The following is a 24,117-nucleotide window of genomic DNA, read 5'->3' as shown; positions in this document are numbered from 1 at the left end:
ATGCTGTCTTTCGCCTCTTAGTGGTGGTGAAAATTTCTCTGTCTTCTCTCATTCTGTGCAACACCATTTAGTTCGTAATATGATCGGTCCATCCAAAAAGCCACATCTCAAAAGCTTCTAGCTTTTTCATTAAGTAAACATTAAAAGTCCAGGCTTCGACACCATAAAGAAGAATAGAGTGGATTTGCCATTTTACCTCTAATATTGGATTTGCAGATTGTCTTTGGTTACTCAGAAATTCTCTCATCTTCAAAAAGGCTGCTCTTGATTGCTCTATTCTTGATCGAATTTCTGATTTAGATCTTCTGTAATCCAGACTAATAGGTATTTATATATTTTGTCCACTTGTTCAATATCTTCATTTTTTATCTGGATCCTTGTAATTACTTTGTCCCTCTTACTGATAACCATGGTTTTTGTTTTCTTTATATTTATTGTTAAACCAAACTGTTCCCCAGTATCATAAAAAATTGTATTTAGTAGCGTCTGCAGGTCTTTCTAACTTTTAGCGCTAACACAGACGGGGCGGCGTACGTCGGCTGAACCCCCGCTGAGATTTCGAAAGCGACGCATCCCTTACTATACTTTGATGCAGTGACACACACCAGGCGCTCTTAAAATTTTCCTTGCAGCGGCGTTCGCGCGACCCATCCTAGAAACCATATGTCGCCCAGTCGGTTTTACGACTTCGACGGCATATCATATATGCGTGTATAGTGGTACAACACAGACGTTTGAGCTGTTTTCTAGCGAATTTTGTTGTGAGTGTTGCCAAATCTTGTTTAATGATGGAAATTAGAGATTCGAACTATATTTTTACTTGAATTTTTTACTCCCATATCGAATTATTTTTATATGGGACTCATAATACTTTTAATTTTTTTATCTTATAGCTTAAAGGGCAACTTAATTAGATACATTTCTATCTGAAAAAAAAATGAATCAACTAAATAAATTATTTTTCAAACTCTTTGAACCTAATTTCACAAACAGTCAAACAGAATTTTCAAATCTGTAACCATTGACCAGTTTGACTTGACTTGAGTTATTTGTCAGAAGGATTGATTTTAATAAAAATAAAATTATTGACTCCATAAAAATAAAAAACAGTTATCTTACCTTATTTATTATTTTATTTATTATGCTCTACAGACCTTGTATTTACAATTTTATTATGTAAACATTGCTGAACTATGGTTCTCCACTATATCCCATTTTTCGCCTTCTCTTTCCAGTGTCTAATTTCCATCGATACTATATATATTCCTGAAACTTTCTTGCAGTATTTTTCTTGGTCTACCTCGTCTCCTAGTCCCAATTGGTCTTCGTAGCTGTACCATCTTTGGCATTCTTTCCTTATCCATCCCCTCGACATGACCTGTCCACCTGATTCTTTATGACTTTGTGTATCTTGTTATACTTGATTCCTTGTAAAGCATCCTTAATTCTTTATTGGTGCTTCTATGCCAGCCGTCTTCTGTATCTGTATTCTTTCCCCTGAAAATAGCTCTCAGTTCGTTCCGTTCTCAACTCTCTATCATTTCTTCTTATGTTTTATTTAGCACCCATGTCTCACATCCGTAGGTGACTGTTGCTCTTATTAAGGTTTTGTATATTCTGGTTTTCGTCTTTCTCGATACGTACTTTGACTTTATTTTGAATAATTTTTTTGTTAATATTAATTTGTGAAACATCACTATTTCCCAATTAATGGGGTATAATAAAGGAGCATCAATTTAACACCTGTATTTGCTCAGTGACGTACCATAGAATGGACAGCCTCTTAGCGTTATAAATAGTTTTTCTTAGGTGATATGCTTTCCCTCATAACGGTGTTATTTCTTGAACATGGCTCTTTAATACTTACTACTAACGCCTGAAAAGATTTTTTAGACATTCTTGTAAAATTAAATAACTTCTCTGGGTCTTTATTATATTAATTTCGTTATATAATGTGTAAAAATTCCTTATACTTTCGTTCCTTTATGATAGAATGTATCCAATATCTGCGCTTCTTTTTTTCTTTAATCTAAGGTAAACTTGCATTTATTACAAAAGACAAATCGTCATAACTTTCAGACATCGTATCGTACAGCAGCCAACACGTGACTAAATTTGGCAGCAACGAAATACAAATACTTTATATTATATAATAGCATAGCTGCCGCTGTTACACCGCGCCATGCGTTTTAAGCTGCCTCGACGTCGACACGACGCGCGCCGCCTGGTGTGTCCTTGCTCTCAGCGATAATGACTGTATCGTCAGCATAACGGATGTTATTTATATTTTCACCATTTATCTTAATCCCTTCTTCTAGTTTTCAAGTTCTTGTATAAATAACTCTCCGGAATATAATAGGTTTGTTCGTAGTACGATCCAAACGATCAGCAACCGTTGCCAACCATCAGATGCATGCGCAGTTAATAGTTGGCGCTGCGCAGTTAACAGTTAGCGTTGGTAGACTACGCACGCGCATGCGTCTGATGGTTGGCAACGGTTGCTGATCGTTCTACGAACAAACCTTTATATTAAATAGGGTTCCATGACATCTCGTAACGCGACAGTTCGTAACCGGACAAATGGTAACGGACAATCCGTAACAGCGACAGTTCGTAACGGCGACAGTTCGTAACGGCGACACTTCGTAACGGCGACAGTTCGTAACTATACAAATTCGTAACGTCCAAATTGAATTATTCTGTTTATTTTTGTTAACGTGGAAACTAACTGTTATTAGTTTTTTTTCTTTTCCTTTTTTGGCTTGGACTATGGTCATTCAGCCAGCCTCAATCAAAAGTAAATGTATTAAAGATGTTGCCAATTAGTGAAACTTAGTTATTATAATATTATTACAATTTTTACAGTTATATATTAATTATAATATTATACATATAATATTATAATATTAATTATAATATTATAATATTATATTATTTATTACAGTTATATATTAATTATAATATTATTAGTTATAAATGAAATTATGTTTATCATTTTAACGAGTCAGTATCACGATAAAAATATTCTTAGAAAGTTGGGAATATCTAAAGGTCGGCTTAAAGATTTCATGAATTATTTCATTATTACTTTGTCTAGGTACATATATGCAAATTTAAGGAACAATAAGAGGGATAAACTTTTAATAAAAATTTTGTTAAAAGATTGTATGTAATTAAATATTTGTTTGTGTTTAAACGCTTTTAATATATTTTGAAACACGAAATATAAAATGTGTTAAACATGGTCCCGGTACTGACTCATTAAATTGATAAACATAATTTCAATTATAACTGTAATAACAGTTATGTAGTTTCCATGCTAACAAAAATAAACAGAATAATTCAATTTGGACGTTACGAATTGTCCGTTACGAATTGTACGTTACGAATTTGTATAGTTACGAACTGTCGCCGTTACGAAGTGTCGCTGTTACGAAGTGTCGTCGTTACTATTTGTCCGTTACCACTTGTTCGGTTACGAATTGTCGCGTTACGAGATGTCTGGTCACGATTAAATAGTAATGGTGAAAGTACACAGCCCTGTCTCACTCCTCTAATTATCTGTTGGCGTCCGTGCTATTTCCATCTAATGTTACCACAGCCTGTTGGTTGCAATAGAGATTTCTCACTGTTAGTGTCATTTTTGTCGAGTTCTTTTCGCTTTAGACATGCCATGGGAATCTTATGTTTAACTTTGTCGAAAGCTTTCTCATAGTCTATAAACGCAACGAAAAGATCTTTTTGTTGGTCTCGACATTTTTGGGCAAGAGTTGTGAAACTATACAGAACTTCTACTTTACGAAGCCATACGCCATTACTACAAATAGTATAAGTATAGCATAATATCTCTTAAAATCCGTTATTAAAAATCGTACTGGAGTAAACAGAGTAATTTTTAGGTTGAAAAATGTCCATCGTGCGAGGGCAGTATTGAAGACACTCGAAATTTCATCCTCGAAGACATTGCAGAAGGCGTTGAAATACCTTGCAGCTTTGAATCTAAGAGTTGTAAATTCAGAAGCGGAGTAAAGAGGATGGCAACGCATGAATTGGAATGTCCTTTGAATAGCAAAAGACGATGTGTAGAAGAGCCTAAGCCATCTGAAGAAAAAGATAAACCTAATGAAGAAAGCACTGCGAATGCAACTGAGGTGACCAATAATTCACAAGAAGAGACAACTACTTCTGAAGATGTAGTCGAACTGTCGTTGATGTAAATGAAGCAGAAAATCAAGCTTTAGCTGAATTTAATTAGGTAAATATTCGTATGTAGATCACACCTTCGCTCAAATAGTGTCACAACTAAAAAAACAGTTTTATTGCACAAACACTTTAATAAAACTACAAAAACTTATCTCAAAAAAGTGTTACGTTTATAGTTCAAGTATTTGTCGTTAGATGACACTAGAGTCATTACATGATTAACCAAAATCAACGGTGTCAACATAAACAGTGTCACATATCGACTAGTGCAAGGCATTTGTCCATCTAAGATATAAAGCGTCGTTTGTCGAGTTACAGTATATCGCACCCTTAGTAATATAGAGGCACAATCCCAAAAAGTAGATTTTTGGGAAATCGCGTTTAAAGATTTTGGTTTCCAACATTACAGCTATTTTTCAAATAACATGCTTATTGTTTAAGATGTAAATGTGAAATTTGGCAGATTTGTTATTTGATAATTACACACTATAAATAGCAATGATAAAAAATAATTACAGTAGGAAAAATGAAAGAATACCCATGAACGAACATATAAAACACGCTGTATTTTCCTGTCTCCGTGTCATACAAAAAATTGGCCAGCGCAAGTACATGTAATAATTATTATTACAGTCGGAAAAATGAAAGAATACCCATGAACGAACATATAAAACACGCTGTATTTTCCTGTCACCGTGTCACAAAGAAAATTGCCCAGCGCAAGTACATGTAACAATAACTATTACATGTACTTGCGTTGGCCAATTTTTTGTGTGACACGGTGACAGGAAAATATAGCGTGTTTTATATGTTCGTTCATGGGTATTCTTTCATTTTTCCTACTGTACATGTAGTTGCGCTGGGCAATTTTCTTTGTGACACGGTGACAGGAAAATACAGCGTGTTTTATATGTTCGTTCGTGGGTATTCTTTCATTTTTCGGACTGTATATAAATAAATTCCATTAATTACATGTAATGGAAAAAAATACTTTCAAGTTAGTCCCATATAGTACAAAAGAAAATAACAGAAATAAAGAATTGTTTAAGTTTGATCCCTTATACTATTAATGTCCTGTTACTATTTATGCAAAATAACGATCTATTATGAATTAGACCCATTTATTTATTAAATTTTGCATAATATAACGGCTCAACTAAAAACTGTTCTATATAATACAAAATGTTAAAACACAAACTCCATGTGTCCAAACGACATGTTACCGATTGCTACCTTGTAGCAGTAAAAACGAGAGAGGCACAAATATAGCTACCGAGCCATTTATGTTCTTTTTCTCTCTCTGTCAGTGCTAACCGGTAGAGAATTTCATTTTGTGCCGTTATCACTTAAAATCACAGTTAACAGAAATTTTGAGTTGTTGAGCCTTTATATTACTGAGGGTGCGATATGTGATTACTTTATTCAAAGCAATCTGCGTATGTGTTCAAGAAAAGTGACACATTTATCACTCATTTATCTTTCTTTTTGCAGTATTTTTGTTTAATGTTTTACTTGTATTTAAAGTAACATTATCAAAAAGTATAACTAGATAATAATAATGATATTATATTCTGTACTGCAAGAGCTACTTTTGATAAATAATATTTCGTTATTTTATCTGTATAGTGTCACAACTCAAAAAAATATATTTTTTTAAACTATTTTTAGCAGAATTAATACACTATTTTGTAGAGCTTGAAAAACCTTTGTAACTGCCTAAAATAGTTATTATGCTAATTTGAATAGTTTTTGAATTAAACCCGGAAAAGTTATAGTATAAATTTTACGCGTCGTTTTCTCGATACTTTGCTGTTTTGACTTATGACACTGTTTGAGCGAAGGTGCGAGATATTAACCCTTTCGCGACGGCAATTTTTTTAAACATGCAATGCCCCATATACGGGGGGTTATTAGGCCTGCGCTTCCGTTTAACACTTCCACGCATCTATGCATTTCCCGACTTTTGTGGTAAACAAGTTCGTCAGTGTAAATTTGAATAAACAAGCACACAAGATAAACGTTTTAATAATTATTCATAAAAATGAATATAACGTTTCCCGCTCTGAAGTACATTTTAATTCAACTGAATATACAGGGTGTCCCAGACTAATTTATCCAGGCTATATCTCTTAAACGAATAGAGATTTTGGCGTAGAAAAATCATCCCCTAAATATTCATCCCTTAGTTACAACCCCTAAATTTAATTTTTTTTAATAGCACCCTGTATATTTTTTTATAGTTTTGGATGCGGTCTTCTATCGTCTATTGAACAGATTTTTTAAAAACAAAATCGGTCTGTAAATAATCAACAAAATATCATTTTATTTTTGTTAATTATGGTATAGTTAATAAAAATTAAAGTTATGGGTTGTGTTGTAACTAAGGGATGAATGTTTAGGGGATGATTTGTTTTATGCCATATTAAAGTGTCCCTAGGCCATATAAATGGAATGTATCAGTTTTTGTCCCATTCGAAAATCTCTATTCGTTTAAGAGGTATGGCCTGGATAAATTAGTCTGGGACACATAAAAATAAACTGATATTTTCTTGATTATTTACAAACCGATTTTATTTTTAAAAATCCCTTAAATAGACGATTCTCTTAGACGAATCTCTTAAATAGAAGACCACATTCAAAACTAGAAAAAAATATATAGGGTGCTATTAAAAAAATTAAAGTTAGGGGTTGTAACTAAGGGATGAATATTTACGGGATGCTTTTTTCTACGCCATAATATGTAACGTGTATTACAAATGGAATAGACCAGTTTTTGTCCTGCTACAAAATCTATTCGTTTAAGAGATATAGCCTGGATAAATTAGTCTGGGACATCCTGTGTGTTGCAAGCAAACTTTTGCGCGTATATACGGTTCCCGACGTTAAAAGGTTAAAACGTTTATTTTCTTTTTCCCGTTTTATCACGTTTGCTATCATTTTTGAAACTTGAGAATATTCTTCTTGTAGTAGAAAAATTTCGTGACATTTGTTTCATCATCATCATCATCAACAACCCGTACGCGTCCACTGCTGGACATAGGTCTCCCTCAGCTCTTTCCATTCATCTCTATTTTGTGCGGCTTGCATCCAGTTACCGACAACATGTTTCAAATCATCGGCCCATCTGGTTAGTGGGCGTCCTCTGCTCCGTAGTGCTTCTTCTCGCGGCCTCCACTCGACAATACGTTTTGTCCATCGGTTGTCTGGCAATCTGGCGACGTGTCCTGCCCAATTCCACTTAAGCGACGCGATTTTTTCGACAGCGTCTGTTGTTTTTGTTCTACGGCGTATTTCTTCGTTTGGGATTCGGTCTCTCAGGGAGACACCCAACATCTGGCGCTCCATAGACATTTGTTTATCTCTTGGGATATTGGCAAAAATAACCATACCTAGGAAGATTATTCACAAAAATAATAACCAAAGATATACAGTTGCCAAATCAATTATTACATTTTATTATATGAATTTAGGTTTAAGGTGATATAGTAGCGATCAACAGGTAGCCAAAACGCGTTCCAAGATTGCGGCTGTAATTTTGAATATTTTTTCGAGATATTTGGCACAAGTATTCGTAATATAATAAAGAATGGCGGTACAGAGCCCAATTTGAAAAATATATTAATATGTGGAAATTACTCTGTAATTAAATACAATATTAAAAAAACGAGCCTGTACCGCCATTAAGAAGAACAAAAAAATACACTTTCTTTAAATAAGCTTTTTTATCCGATGCCTAGATTTTGTGTCATTTTGGAACTACTAATGAAATAAAAAATTTTAGTAGTTCCAAAATGACACAAAATCTAGGCATCGGATAAAAACGTTTATTTGAAGAAAGTGTATTTTTTTGTTCTTCTTAATGGCGGTACAGGCTCGTTTTTTTAATATTGTATTTAATTACAGAATAATTTCCACATATTAATATATTTTTCAAATTGGGCTCTGTACCGCCATTCTTTATTATATTACGAACACGTGGGCCAAATATCTCGAAAAAATATTCAAAACTACAGCCGCAATCTTGGAACGCGTTTTGGCTACCTGTTGATCGCTACTGTTTCCTCTTAACATTGCAATAAATGGTGTTAAAATTAAATAAGTTAAAAAAATACTAGAAGTGTCAATAAAATTCAAAAACGTCGTAGATGTTAGAAGTCTTTGTTAATTACCAACCGGGAAATCGTTCGAAACTTCAAAAATTTTCTCGTGTATTTCTCGATCATAAGTTTTAATATCTTTCATATGTTTCATTCTCTCATTACCTCTAAAGCATCATATGTATATACAGGGTGGTCCTTAAGTAATTGTACAAAAAGAAACAGATTCTACACTCTAAAATATTACGATTTAACCCAACTTACTTTAATAAAATGTTGATATTAAGAAAGATACAGGGTGGTAAAGTTGAAATTTAAAATTTAATTTTTCTCCATAACTTTCATGTTTATGGAGATTTATTTACAAAAATTTATAAGTAGAGGTTTTGAGTATGAGGAATTATAATTTGATGCATAATTTTGATGTATCTCATAGAGGACGCCACATATGCCACATATTTGACATAAATTTGCGCTTAACTTTTTTGCTCTTTGAGTTAACACTATTTTTTTGATAAAATATTAAAGATACGATATTTCAACAAAAAAAAGGTATAATTGTTAATAGCTTCAAAACTGAACAGTTTTCGAGATAATCGCATTTTACAAATCAGCTGCATAACTCTGTTTAACGCAATTATTCCAGGCAACGAAGGAAAAATAGAAAAAAACACATCAATACTTATAAATTTTGGTATGGAATACCTTCAACTAAAGTTGATAGTTTCCAAAACATTAAAGAAAAAATAGTATAGGCTATTATTTTTTACATACATCATTAAGATAATATTCATAATCTGTTATTGGAATAAGCTACATAATAATTCTTAGTTGTGATATTTGTGCGTTAAAGCACTGAAAACCTGATAAACGCTTCATTTAGAGCCAGTTTGGATGTCATCATTAGACAACCCCATTCTTATTTAATTCATTATGGCAAATTTTAACATAGTAGGGTGATATCACGAATGATTTTGTTAACTTAAAATAAGTATTGTTTCATTAACATAGTGCTGATGTCACTAATGATTTTGACAACTTCAAATAAGTATTGTGTCAATAATTTGAGTGACTTTTGTACTATTTAGTTTATTTTGGTTTATTAAACAAAAGCAGAAAATGCCGAGGCATAATAATTTTTCAAATATCGATATGAGAGATATGATTGCTATTTATTGTCAGCAATATTTTAACGGGCGTGCAGCGAAAAGGGAATATTTAAGACGATACCCAGACAGGCTGCAACCTAATCACCAAACATTTCAACATCTATTTCGGAATTTAGGCGAAAGTGGTTCATTTCGTCCTAAACGTGACAATTTAGTCCGACCGAAAATGATTACGCCTGATCAAAAAGATGGTTCGCGTTGACGATGATTCTCAAGTAAGTACACGACGTTTATCTTCAGCGTTAGGAATCAGCAAAACTTCAATTTTAAAAATTCTACACCGCGAGCATTTTCACCCTTACCACTTTACTTCTGTACAAAATCTATTGCCAACAGATTTACCTTTAAGATGCAGATTTGCAAATAATATCCGAAACAGGCAAAATCTTGACCACTCCTTCGTCGATAGAATATTATTTACGGACGAAGCTACATTCACACGCCGTGGGGTTTTAATTTAAGGAACAATCATTCCTAGGATATTGAAAATCCTCATGTTAAAAGAGAGGCATTTTTAACATGAATTCAAAATAAACGTATCGTGTGGAATCATTGGAATCATTTTTTAGGGCCATGCGAGTTACCTCGTAATTTGAATGGTGAAATTTACATTTTTTACAAAATTATTTTATTGATTTGTTGGAAGAATTGCCATTAAACTTAAGGCAAAATATGTGGTTTATGCAAGATGGTGCACCACCACATTATACGAGAGCAGTGAGAACATACCTAGATAACAACTTTCCTCAACGCTGGATTGGTCGTGGTAGTCATTTTCCTTGGCCACCACGTAGCCCAGAATTTAGTCCGGTCGATTTTGGTGTATGGGGAGCAATGAAACAACATGTCTACAAGAATGTCAGCAACCAACTTTGGGAAGAAATAAATGCTGCAGCTGTTTCTTTTCAACCAATGATGCTATTTAATATGAGACGATCTTTTATGGAACGCATTGATAAATGCATCGAAGAAAATGGTGGACATATCGAACACTTATTTTGATAAAAAGTTTTATGTTATTCAGTTAAACTATTTCTTAATTTCAATTGAAAATAAAATATGATATTATTATGACTTTAATTTAATATGAAATGTAAAATGTTTGATGTCAAATCCAATAACAGATTATTAATTATCTTAATGATGTATGTAAAAAAATAATAGCGTATACTATTTTTTCTTTAATGTTTTGGAAACTATCAACTTTAGTTGAAGGTATTCCATACCAAAATTTATAAGTATTGATGTTTTTTTCTATTTTTCCTTCGTTGCCTGGAATAATTGCGTTAAACAGAGTTATGCAGCAGATTTGTAAAATGCGATTATCTCGAAAACTGTTCAGTTTTGAAGCTATTAACAAGCATACCTTTTTTTTTGTTGAAATATCGTATCTTTAATATTTTATCAGAAAAATAGTGTTAACTCAAAGAGCAAAAAAGTTAAGCGCAAATTTATGTCAAATATGTGGCATATGTGGCGTTCTCTATGAGATACATCAAAATTATGCATCAAATTAGTTTTTGAAGCTATTAACAAGCATACCTTTTTTTTTTGTTGAAATATCGTATCTTTAATATTTTATCAGAAAAATAGTGTTAACTCAAAGAGCAAAAAAGTTAAGCGCAAATTTATGTCAAATATGTGGCATATGTGGCGTTCTCTATGAGATACATCAAAATTATACATCAAATTATAATTCCTCATACTCAAAACCTCAACTTATAAATTTTTGTAAATGAATCTCCATAAACATGAAAGGTATGGCGAAAAATTAAATTTTTAATTTTAACTTTACCACCCTGTATCTTTCTTAATATCAACATTTTATTAAAGTAAGTTGGGTTAAATTGTAATATTTTAGAGTGTAGAATCTACTGTTTCTTTTTGTACAATTACTTAAGGACCACCCTGTATACAGGGTGATTCATTAAGAGTGTCCAATCTCTGAGATGAAAATATTAATATTTAACCCAAATCACTTAAATAAACTGTCGCTCGTTACTGAGTTAAAGAGTGTTGTATTTAAAAATTTAATAACTATTTTTATCCAGTACTTTAAAACTATTTAACATATCCTTGTGATACTTTGCAGAAAGTGTAGTTACCGTGAACCATACTAAATTATGATAAACAAACGTTTCTGGCTACTACCAGAGTCGTACGACAGGGGACAGTGAATGCTTTAACCTTCCCAAATTCTACACCACTGGCGGAATAGCTATTATAAAATGTCGCTCGTTACTGAGTTAAAGGGTGTTGTATTTAAAAATTTAATAACTATTTTTACCCAGTACTTTAAAACTATTTAACATATCCTTGTGATACTTTGCAAAAAGTGTAGTTACCGTGAACCATACTAAATTATGATAAACAAACGTTTCTGGCTACTACCAGAGTCGTACGACAGGGGACAGTGAATGCTTTAACCTTCCCAAATTCTACACCACTGGCGGAATAGCTATTTTAACACAATATTTAGATTCTCCAATACTTTCTAGGCAAATAATATACTCTTTATTCGTAACGATAATGCAGTGGCGGCTCGTATAACTTTAGGAAGGTAGTGCCAGAATCCGGGCAGCTGCCTAAATTTTTTGTGGCGGTTTTACGATATGGTCAAAAAGGATATAAAATATAAATAGAGTATCACGATAAGCTGAATTTAATTGGGTTTTTATATTTAACTTACCAAGCATTGAAAAGCTAAAAACGTTATTCATGTGCACTTTAGATTTTTCATGGGATTTCAATTTCTCCCATATATGTACAAGATCATCGGTGCCTTTGTTTGACCAAGTCTCGTCACCTCCAAACAAAACGCATACAAAACAGAAGAGTTTATTAGTTTGTTCGCAACCACACAACCAGCTATTTTTTATCATAAATAATTTTATTAAACTTACGACAGCGAAGTTTTTGTCCATTTCCACTTTGTTTTTCAATTTTTAAATTGGGTAAAGGCCGACCGAGTTCTTTAATTTGTAGTTTTTTTTTTTTCTAACGAAAAACCACCAAAAGAGTTTTTTAATATACTAATTTGATTCATTGTCAATAAATAAATTAAACGTAGAAAATAATCAAAATATTATTTTTATACCTACGACACCCACGATCACAACGCACTAACTAATAATTACAAATTAAAAAATATAGTAGACTATAAACACAAATATACAATACAGTAGTAGACAATAAACACAATAGCGTCAAGCGAACGCGTAAAGAAACTAGAAATATGTAGATCTAAAACATTGTATCTTAAGATCCACTAACTTCCTTTTCGAGATTTCGAGCCTGGCACGGAGACTCCAATTTAAACGTATGTTAAAAGTGCAATACCGCTCTCTCTCTCTCTCTGTCACTTACACAGGATGCTCATACAATCTTTATCTTTTCTCACAAGCCACTATGCCGTTCGGCACTGGGATTTTTATGATTTTCATCCTTTATCCGGTCAGCTGTGGGTGGCCAGAGTCGGTAGATTTGCATTGCGCTACACAGTTGCCAGATTTGATATAATTTATAAAAATAAAGAGAAATATTCACACAAAAAATAAACAGGCATTAAAATGTTTTTAAGATAAAAAATATGTTTCTGCATAGTTAGCAAGGTAGTGCCATGGCTCTATGGCACTACCTCACGGGCCGCCACTGCGATAATGCCATTAGTTTTCGAGATATTTGAAGTTGGAAATGAAGCGGAACAGCTCTTTTGATTAAAGTATTGCGCTTTTTCATTTTAACTCAAATATCTCGAAAGCTAATAATTCAATCGTTACAAATGAAGAGTATATTATTTGCATAGAAAGTATTGGAGAGTCGAAAAATTTTGCTAAAATAGCAATTCCGTCACTGGCGTAGAGTTTGGGAAAGGTCAACCATTCACTTTATCCTGTACGCCTCTGGTAATAGCCAGAAACGTTTATTTTAAAACGCTCGGACAGGTCGATTCTTAAAATAATCATAGTATATTATAGCATCAATGTTTTGAACTTTACGCGGTCCCTCTTCAGGTGTCAGTGATAACTTTGATTTTTTTTAAATGGGAAATTACATCATGTGACACATCATTTAAAAGCTTTTGAAAGACTGATTACAAAAGTGTATAATACTGCGTAGGCACAGAATGAAATATTACAGTATTATCGAGGGTCAAAAGTCCCTGAAAACTTCTAGAATGATTATTTTAATAAGTCACAGGGGTGAAAAAATAGAAAATTTAGTCGGATATTTAATTTCAAATATACCATTCAAAAGAAATTGTTGTTTATTCTAAGGGACTTTCAGCCCTCGGTAATAATGTAATATTTTATTCTGCGTTTAATTTTTTCAAAAATACTTATTAGTTTTCTCAGGATTCGAAAAAAGTGAATGCGTTTAAAAACAATTCGATCGAAAGTCTGCTCCTACGCTCTTAGAAAGGATTAAAGTATTATACATTTTTGTAATCAGTATTTCAAACGCTTTTAAATGAGCTATCAAATGATGTACTTTCCCATTTAAAAAAGTCAAAGTTTTGCCTGTCACCTGAAGAGAAATCGGGTAAAGTTCGAAACATTGATGTTATAATATACTTTGATTATTTTAAAAATCGACCAGTCCGAGCGTTTTACTTATGTGCTAGTAATAAATAAGTAGTTATTAAGGGGGGTAACACTTATTCCAGAGCACTGTATGTGAAAATATCATCAAAATAATATTGAATATCCTTTGTCGTTTAAATTTATGTTTTACTAATGATTTTTATATTATTTTCAGGGATAGAATTTGTGCAGGTTTGACTTAAATTAATCGTGTATGAATTTTACTTTTAAAAAATTAATTAGAAGAATATTTCTGTATAGTTTGCACATTCATTTGTGTTTTATAAGGATAATATACTTCTTTAATATTGTATTTTGATTATTTCAGTAAATATAATATTTCACATTAGTTGTTTTTATTTACCTTATAGACAAGTTATTCTATTACATGGAATTATCGTGCGGAAAACATTTTCAGCCCCATTAAAAAGATAAGGATTATGTAGTATAATTTAAGACCCCTAGTAATACTACTATATATAGTATGAAAAGTCGTGGTTTCTCCTTTAACTAGGAGTGTGAACCCTGTATTAGGCCTAGCACATATATGGCGCGAATTCAGTTTAGCATGAGCTAAATACAAATTCAGCTCACCGATTGTTTACATGGCAGATGGGGATATATAATATGTATGTGTTATTAAAAATGAATCACTATATCACGCCATAACTTTTGAACACTAGCAGCGACATGCTGCCTTAGTATATCCAAATACATATATTGGTTAATATTCCCTCCAATAAAATGCATGTTACCTACTCATGCAGACAACATACACTCCCACATCATCACTCAATCTCCTACATGCTTTACTGTACCACTCATATTTTTTAATTTTAGTTCTGTCTTTCTCGGTGCCAATATTTTTCCGTCGGACCCAAACAAGTTTCATTCATCAGTTTTGTTTCATTAGCAAGTATTACTGAATTCCAAAAGTTCAAATCTTTGTTAACAGGTTCAGGCCCGGTAGGACATTTTTTTATGAGATCTGCTTACCGGAAATTGATTTTACTGAAATTATCAAATATGAGCCTTTAAATAACACACAATATAATTTCCATTCAAATTTAGTCAATTATTGTGTTTCATTTATGTAACAATAAAAGTGAGACATGGATGGCTCACCAGGTCTGAAGTGCAGATGTCGATGATTGTTGATGGCTTGTCAGTTCTTATTTGAATAAATCAAGGCGTTGAGGGTTACTTGCGAATATTGAATTACTTTAAAAGTAATAATTGTTGAACGCATAATTTGAGAAGTGTTATAAATAGCTATAGAGTATGTCTTCTTTGAAGCTGAACACGCTCGGATAAAAAAACTATACGATGAAGTAATTTCAGATGAAGATATTAGTAACCCGTTTGGGAGCAGTAATTTATTAGATGATTTTACAACAATAATTATAAAACAAACCTAAGCTTTATTTTTGTTTAGAATAAATATTTGTAGAAGTACATAATATGGCTGTTTTTGAAGTTATACTTCTTTAGGCGCGATTGAGATTGAGGGTGAATTTATATTGATCTGCGCGCATGCGCACACCGACAGTTTGGTATTAGTCTTTATACGGGCTCGTAATTTGGTGTTGAAATGATCTGTCAATAATTGTTCAATATGGAGGTTATCGGTAAACAAAAATGTTGTATAATATATTAGTTTTTATTGTTGTGAGGACAGAAATAAAATCAAATTTATAATTATAGTGACTTTTTAAATAGGTTTGAAAAGCCACAGGTACGTAATTCTAAATGTTTCAGTAAAAAAAGTTCCCAATGTAAAAAAAATAATGTACTTACGTAGTACTTGCTATGCTATACCCCTAGTAGGCAATGCTTTAATTTACATAATCTGATTACGAACAAACTTTCTACAAATTTTCATCTAATGTATCGTTTTCTTACTCTATATATTGTTGTATTTTAATTCGACAAAAATCAAACTAATAAAAATTCATATAAACAAAATGTCAAAAAGTTGTTCAGTTTGTGTATATTCCCACATGACGTATACGCGAAGGTGGTGCAGTTTGAAATCGCTTCGACTCTCGTACGGCGGGATACACGGGAAGTAGGTTCAAGCCCAATGCAAGTTATATCATTTTTTTATTTTTGAAGTTATACTTCTTTAGGCACGAGGGTGAATTTTTATATTCCCTGGCGCATGCGCACACCGACAGCAAGGTATTAAATGGTATTAGTCGTTCAAACGTTATACGGGATCTGATTGGGTGTTAAAATCATCTGTCAATAATTGTTCAATAATATGGAGATTATGGATAAACAAAAATAAAATAGAATAGAATAGAAATATGCTTTATTGCCATGAAAAATTTTACAATTTTATCGACAAAGCTTATAAATAGTAAAAAAAAAACAAAACAGTAACAATCCAATTTACTAAAATTACATAAATCGTCAATAAGTTAAATGAAATAAATAAATAAATCGAAGTTAAAACAGAAATAATCAATTGCAAAAATTTAAATAAATTGCAAATTCATAGTCTACCTAATAATTAATAAAAAAGGTTTAAAAGTTAAAAAGTTAAGCTGCTGCATATGACACCCAAATATAGATAAAAAAATAATAAAAATACTACTTGTGCAAAGGGTACTGTAATTTCTTAGTTATTGAATAAAATAATCTTCTACTGAATAATATGGTCTTTCAGACAGGTAGGCTTTTGTCAGTTTACGGAATTTGGGAAAAGATGGTGCAGATTTTAATTGTAGGGGGAGATGGTTGTACATTTTTTTTGCGGAATATAATATCGATTTCTTTACTAACTCCGAGGACGAGGTCGGCAAATAGACGTCAAACGTAGAATTTCTCGTGAAGTAGTGATGATTAGGTCTTGGTGGAAAGACATGTAGATGTTTACGAATTAAGCAAACAGTTTCTAAAATATACAAAGATGGAAGGGTTAAAATTCCGTGATCTTTGAAGTAACTTCTGCAGTGTGTTGTTCTTCTGAGGCCAAACAGATATCTTATAGCTCTTTTTTGTAATTTGAAAATAACATCGAATTGGGCAGCTGTACCAGAACCCCAAAAAGGAAGACCATAACGAAGATGTGACTCGAACAAAGAAAAATATGTTATTTTGGAAGATGATAAATTGAGTTCATTCGAAACAGATCTTATAGCATAGCAGGCTGAAGAGAGTTTCTTCCGTAACAAATCGATATGGAGGGACCATTTAAGGTTGCTGTCTAAAAAAATGCCAAGAAATTTTACAGAATCAACGGTACTGATCTGGCTGTTATTAAGAGGTAAGGGTTGAAGAGCTCCTTTATAAGACAATGCTACTGTTTTATCTACGTTAAACGAGAGTAAATTTGAGTCAGACCAGGTTTTTATTGTAAGTAGATCAGAAGTTATAGTAGCATGAAGAGTTGCAATATTTGAGTTGCTCCAAGTGATACTGGTATCATCAGCAAAAAGAAAGATGTTTCCATCGATTTTTAAATTAGTGATGTCATTAATAAAGATAAGGAAAAGTAGAGGACCCAATACTGAACCTTGAGGTACCCCACATACAATGTTTTTGAGACTAGAGTCTTTATCATTTGCTCTAACCAGTTGTTTCCTATCTTCCAAGTAAGATTGGAACCAATCTAAAGAAATGCCTCGAATTCCGTAGAAATTTAGTTTTTTTATCAAAATGTTGTGATTTACACAATCAAAAGCTTTGGCATAGTCACAAAAAACGGTGGCAGTGTAAAGATTATTGTTCAGTGCTTGATAAACCTCATGTAGTACAGAAAACATGGCATCAGTGGTGCATTTATTATTTAAAAAGCCGAACTGATTTTGTGATAAAATGTTGTTTTCAACTAGAAAGGACATAAGTCGGGCTTTTATGAGTCTCTCAATAATTTTGGAGAGTACCGGTAGTAGTGCAATAGGTCTATAATTGCAGGTATTAGATATTTCACCACCCTTATGAAGAGGAATAATGATGGCTGTCTTCAGGCACTCTGGAAATTTACCTTTCTCAAAATAATCATTAATTAGTGAGATGAGGACTTCTAACACATTTTCTGGAAGATTAGAAAAAATTTTGATCGATAGACCATCAGTACTACAGGAAGATTTGCTTTTGATACTATTAATTGTTTGGATTAGTTCAAATTTAACGACTGGTCTTATAAAGAATGAATTCGAGACCTTTCTTGAATTAGGGAGATATGAAATGGGATCTTGTTGTGGCAAAATAGTTGATGTAATATTTTTACTCACATTAACAAAGTATTCATTTAGATTTTCAGGGTCTGGAAGTGATAATGTTTGAGCAGTGTGGGTTTTATTTCGAAGATCGTTTATTATGGACCAAGTTTCTTTTGCAACACTTTTGGAGCTTCCCAGACGGTTCTGGTAGTAGACTTTTTTAGCTGATTTTATAAGTTTAAGATAGGTTGCCCTATACTTGGTGATATATTCAGTGATAGAGACGTTGGTAGTATCACTGAATATATCACCAAGTATAGGGCAACCTATCTTAAACTTATAAAATCAGCTAAAAAAGTCTACTACCAGAACCGTCTGGGAAGCTCCAAAAGTGTTGCAAAAGAAACTTGGTCCATAATAAACGATCTTCGAAATAAAACCCACACTGCTCAAACATTTTCACTTCCAGACCCTGAAAATCTAAATGAATACTTTGTTAATGTGAGTAAAAATATTACATCAACTATTTTGCCACAACAAGATCCCATTTCATATCTCCCTAATTCAAGAAAGGTCTCGAATTCATTCTTTATAAAACCAGTCGTTAAATTTGAACTAATCCAAACTTCGTGTATATTAGTTTTTATTGTTGTGTTGGCAGAGAAAAGAGCAAGTTTATAATTGTAGTGACTTTTGAAATAGTTTTTAAAAGCGACAGGTACGTAATAATTGTAAATGTTTCAGTATCCTAATAAAAAATTACATAGGTATCTACCTATTTGGAAAATTTAAAATGAACCTACCAAAATAGTATATGTAATGCTTTGATTTTACATAATTTGATTACCATCAAAATTTCTACCAATATTCACCTAATATATTGTTATTCCACAAGATATTCCTTTAATTCCACAAAAATGAAACTAATTTGATTAAATTCATATAAGTAATAAACAACTGTCAAAAAGTTTATGGTGTAAACGTTCAGTTGGTGTACATTCCCACATGACAGATACGCGAATTTGGCGCAGTGGGAAAGCGCTTTGATTTTCGATAGGCGGGATCGACGGGAAGTGGGTTCATTCCACAATGCAAGTTACTATTTTTATTTTTTTTATAGATTTTATGATTGTAAGTGTATTATGATATAATTTTTTTCAAAAAATACGTATTTAGTTAAAATTTTTGGCAACAATTATTGTTCAAAAATAATTTCTTTGTGGTATTTTTCAATGTGTTTGTGTGTGTTTTATTCTTTTGTTTTTTTTTTAATTTTTGGTATTGATTTAATAAAAATTTTTGGAAAGTAGTCAGTATTAAAATTAGTTTAATATTTAAATTAAATATAAATAAACTGAAGCAATCTTATAATTAAATATTATGTGTAATATAATATGTAATTAAATATAAATAAACTGAATCATATAATAGAAGTATAACTTCTTACGTGCGTACAAAGTACACACATTCTTTTTTTTTATAGATTTTATGATTGTAAGTATATTATATAATTTTTTTCAGAAAATATGTATTTAATTAAAATTTTTGGCAACAATTATTGTTCAGAAATCATTTGGATATGTCTCTTCGGCTATATCCATTTCTGTGGTAAGTAATAATTAAATTTCTTACATCTTGTTATTTGCCGATTAAATACATCGAACACAACAACAGCGAGCACGACAATGTCAACTATCCTACGATATTACAGACCAAAAGAGCCGATATGAATATTACGTGCCGCAAAAATGTATTTTCATTTTGAAGGAAAATAAAATTCCAGTTTTATTTTGAAAGATTTTTTCTAGATTAGCTAAATTTGCAGTAAAATGCGCAACAAGAGTACTTTTGATAAACTTTGCAGTTTAGAGGCTCTTTTATTGCGCGTTTACTTTAAATTTACCAAAAATAGAAAAATCAATAAAAATTTTTTACATTTTTGCGCCACGTATTATTTGAGGCCTGTGGAATCAAAACTTGCTAGATACATGTTTTGAAATTTGGTCAAGAGGCTAAGAAAACATTAAAAATGTAAATTTTCCAAAAAGTATCCGGCATTTCATCAATTCAATCAAAGGGGCATCAATAAATTTGTCATAAAATGGCACACTAATTTGTCATTTTTCTGCATGCCCTTTACATCTCCAGAAATTTGTACTTTTAGTTTGGATTTAGCAGGTTTTGATTCTGATGGGTTCATTTATTTAGCTCTTTTGTAGCTGGAATATTGTGTGTGCCACCCATTTTTACCGCGTTTTGGTTTTTGTTCTTGTCATGAATACCTACAGAGTAATCCCACTCGTCTTTCTTTACTTATCGCTGTACAGTAGAACCCCGATTATCCGTGTGCGGATTATCCAGGCTGCGGATTATCCGTGCTATGATTTTATATTACTTATATTGCATTTTTGAGGTTTTATCAAAATAGCCTCACTGTAAATCACTCGACGGAAACTCTATACGCGGAGAGGGAGACTCATAATGAAAGATTTATTTTTTGAAGTTATACTTCTTTAGGCGCGATTGAGATTGAATTTATATTGATCTGCGCGCATGCGCACACCGACAGTATGGTATTAGTCGTTATACGGGCTCTGATTGGGTGTTGAAATAATCTGTCAATAATAAATAATTGTTCAATATGAAGGTAAACAAATATATAATATATTAGTTTTATTGTTGTGAGGACAGAAACAAAAAAGTTTATAATTGTAGTGACATTTAAATAGTTTTTAAAAGCAACAGGTACGTAATAATTGTAAATGTATCATAGGTACCTACCTATTTGAACCTACCAAAATACATAGTATGTAATACTTTTATTTACATAATTTGATTACCATCAAAATTTCTATCAATGTTCACCTAATATATTGTTTTCTTACTCTATGTTTTGTTGTATTTTTTCAATTCAAAATCAAAATAATTTAATTTAATTCAAAAATGTCACAAGCTTAATCCGTTTAGTTAGTCGATCTTCGCACATAATGACACATTGCCTCCGTAGCGAAGCGTTTAAGGCGAATGAACCCCAATATACCAACCGCGCTGATAGCTGGTTCGAATCCCAATAAAAACTTTTATTTTTTTATATACATTTTATGATTGTAAGTATATTTATTATATAATTTTATTCTCAGAAAATACGTATTTAGTTAAAAAAATTTCCGACAATTAATGTTCAGAAATCATTTGTGGCATTTTTAATGTGTTTGTGTGTGTTTTATTCTTTTAATTTTTGGCACTGTTTTAATAAAAATGTTTGAGAAGTAGTAAGTATAAATTAGTTTAATATTTAAATAAAATATAAATAAAAAGTATATTAATTTCGTTGAAATCATATAATAGAAGTATAACTTCTCACGTGCGTACAAAGTACACACATATTCTTTTTTCTGTTATCTTTTAATGGTAGGGCTATATGTATGGATATACGTACATATCTATTACAATAAGAAATAAATGTTCGAATTATCTGTGCCAACGTCCGGTCCCGAGGAGCAAGAATAATCGGGGTTCTACTGTATTTAGTTTTTTTTTTCACCTGGGACTTGCACTTAGCTAAACATCTTCATAACTCATTTCTCATTTGTAGTCGACCCCTTTATATGGATTATAGTATCTGTTATTGACGGGGGCTGTTGTTTTGCTCCTTATTTATAAACTTTTGTCTGTCTCAAAATATTCTCACCATTTGGACTTTCCATTCGTTTGTTTTTTTTTTCCTTCCTATTGTTAATATTCTTAATATAGTACATTCGTTCACGGTTTTTGCTGTATATTTTAAAGAACTGCTTGGATTGACATGAAATTTGGCATACACATTAACATTCAAAGAAAAAAGTGATATGGTGCCGATGTGTGCTTTTGCCCTGGGGGTGAGTTTCACCCCATTTCGGGGGTGAGAAAATATATGTCCAAGATAAGTTCCGAAACGGATAAACTGACTAATTTTAAGCAACTTTTGTTCCATAGATTTTTTTCACCAAATCAATACTTTTCGAGTTATTTGCAAGTGAATATGTTCATTTTTCAACAAAATAACCACGTTTTAGACGGTTTCTCGCAAATAACTCAAAACGTAAGCATTTTGTCGAAAAAAATATTCTTAGCTAAACTATAGCCTATAAAAAAGTGAAAAAACCGGTGTATATATTAGGTCTCTCTATACCTAGCAAAATCAGAGTTATTGCTAATGAAAAATAGGTTCATATTCGAAAAATTCCAAATAGAATAATTAAATGTGAAATATCCAAATAATGAAGAATTCTTGAGGAAAACACATTACAACCTTTTTAAAGTGTTAAAAAAGCTTTATTTCTGTTTTTATAAAAAAAATTTCATCAAATCAAAGCAAGTTACGCTCAAAATAAAGTTGGTCCCTTTTATTCTGGCAAAAAATAATCAGAAAGATCACCACCCAATTACCAACTTAAATGAAATTAATCGTTACCGCTTCACAAGTTACTTTACTTATGTTGTGTTTATATGATCTGTAAGTTTCATCGATTCAAAGTGCTTATTTTTAAAAAAAATTGGTTTTAAAGTAAAATTTTTAAAAATTTTAATTTTGAAAAAAAATTTTTTTTTAAATAACTTAAAAATTGTTAGATACCAAAAATTTTAAACAATAAAAAAAAGTCAGCTTTACTTTTCTGTATTTTCTATTTTTTTGTTTTTCTGTAAGACAAAAATTGGTTAAGATTTGGTGTTTCTAAATTTGCATACACTCGTGATAAGTGACTCGTTCAAGCCCTTTTAACTATAGTGGAGTCAATGAAGGTTTTCACCTCCGATTTCGTTGAACCTCCATCGATTTTCATGAAAATTGGTAAGTATGTAGGGGATACCTCAAGAAACAAAGGTGACATGGTGCCAACTTGCGCTTTTACCCTGGGGGGGGGGGATGCCACCCCTTCTCGTGGGTGGAAATTATTTTATTAAAAATAATACCACTAATCGATAGAGGGTCAAATTATAAGTAAAATTTGTTATATAAAGTTATTTCAATAAATCAATAGTTTTTGAGTTATTAAAGATCAAAAGTTTTGATTTTTCCTGAAAAAATCCATGTTTTAAAACAGTTTTTCATAAATAACTCAAAAACCATAAGTTTCTTCAAAAAAGTTGTTATTACCAAAATCGAAGATAATATAAAAATAAATAAGCTCCTTATTCGAAAAATCCTTTATTACATATACAAAGTGAGTTATATGCAATTGAATGTATATTTTTTTCCGCGAGTACTCAATCTTAGTATTCAAGCTTAAATAACAGGAAAACGATGCACTTTGTTAAATATAGATATTAAACATTTTAATAAAGTACTTAAAGGTAACTATCAAAAAGCTATATAAGAAGTCGATAGCATCAAAATTAAGCAAGTTATGATGGAAATAAGAGGACCCTTTCAGATTTTTTAGGGAAGAATGAAAAATGAAACATTCGTCATTTCCACAAAAATTAAAATTTATAGTAACCCATTTAAAACTTTATTTATTTTAACATGAGTAATAACTTCAACAATTTTGACCTCTTTAGAATGCATATTTTGAAAAAAAATACGATTAAAAAAAATTAGAATTTTTCAAAATTTCGTGAATTTCATTTTCTTTTGATAATAACTCCAAAAATACTCGATATACTTAAAAAATGGTAGAGAACAAAATTTTAGTTTTAACTTTATTTAAACTTTTTCTATTTTTAATATTTTTTTACGACAAAAAATAACCGAGATAGAAACATTTAAAACCTAAATTTTACTGCGAGAACCATGTAACCGGGGCCCTTTCACCTTGTATTTAAAAAAAATAAAGGATTTAGAAAATTATGTTTAATACAGTGTTATAGAACTTTTACTTAGCTTTGTAATGGTTTTTGGATAAATCTCATATTT

The 24,117-nt window shown here is 31.7% G+C and overlaps 1 protein-coding gene across 2 annotated transcripts in view; it reads left to right on the top strand.

Annotated features, from left to right (window-relative positions):
* The window catches only part of LOC114325281 (uncharacterized), a 78,947-nt gene extending 64,546 nt beyond the window's left edge, over nt 1-14,401 (top strand). For both annotated transcript variants that reach the window (XM_028273298.1, XM_028273299.2), the window contains exons 7-8: nt 3,900-4,255; nt 14,228-14,401. In XM_028273298.1, coding sequence (XP_028129099.1) covers nt 3,900-4,217 — 318 coding nt within the window. In that variant the 3' untranslated portion in view covers nt 4,218-4,255; nt 14,228-14,401. The remainder of the gene's footprint in view (nt 1-3,899; nt 4,256-14,227) is intronic.
* Nucleotides 14,402-24,117: the final 9,716 nt, after the last annotated feature.

Source organism: Diabrotica virgifera, chromosome 3, assembly GCF_917563875.1.
Source record: "Diabrotica virgifera virgifera chromosome 3, PGI_DIABVI_V3a".
NCBI lineage: Eukaryota > Metazoa > Arthropoda > Insecta > Coleoptera > Chrysomelidae > Diabrotica > Diabrotica virgifera.
Note: the sequence above shows the minus strand (reverse complement) of the source record. Positions and strands in the feature narration are given on the sequence as shown.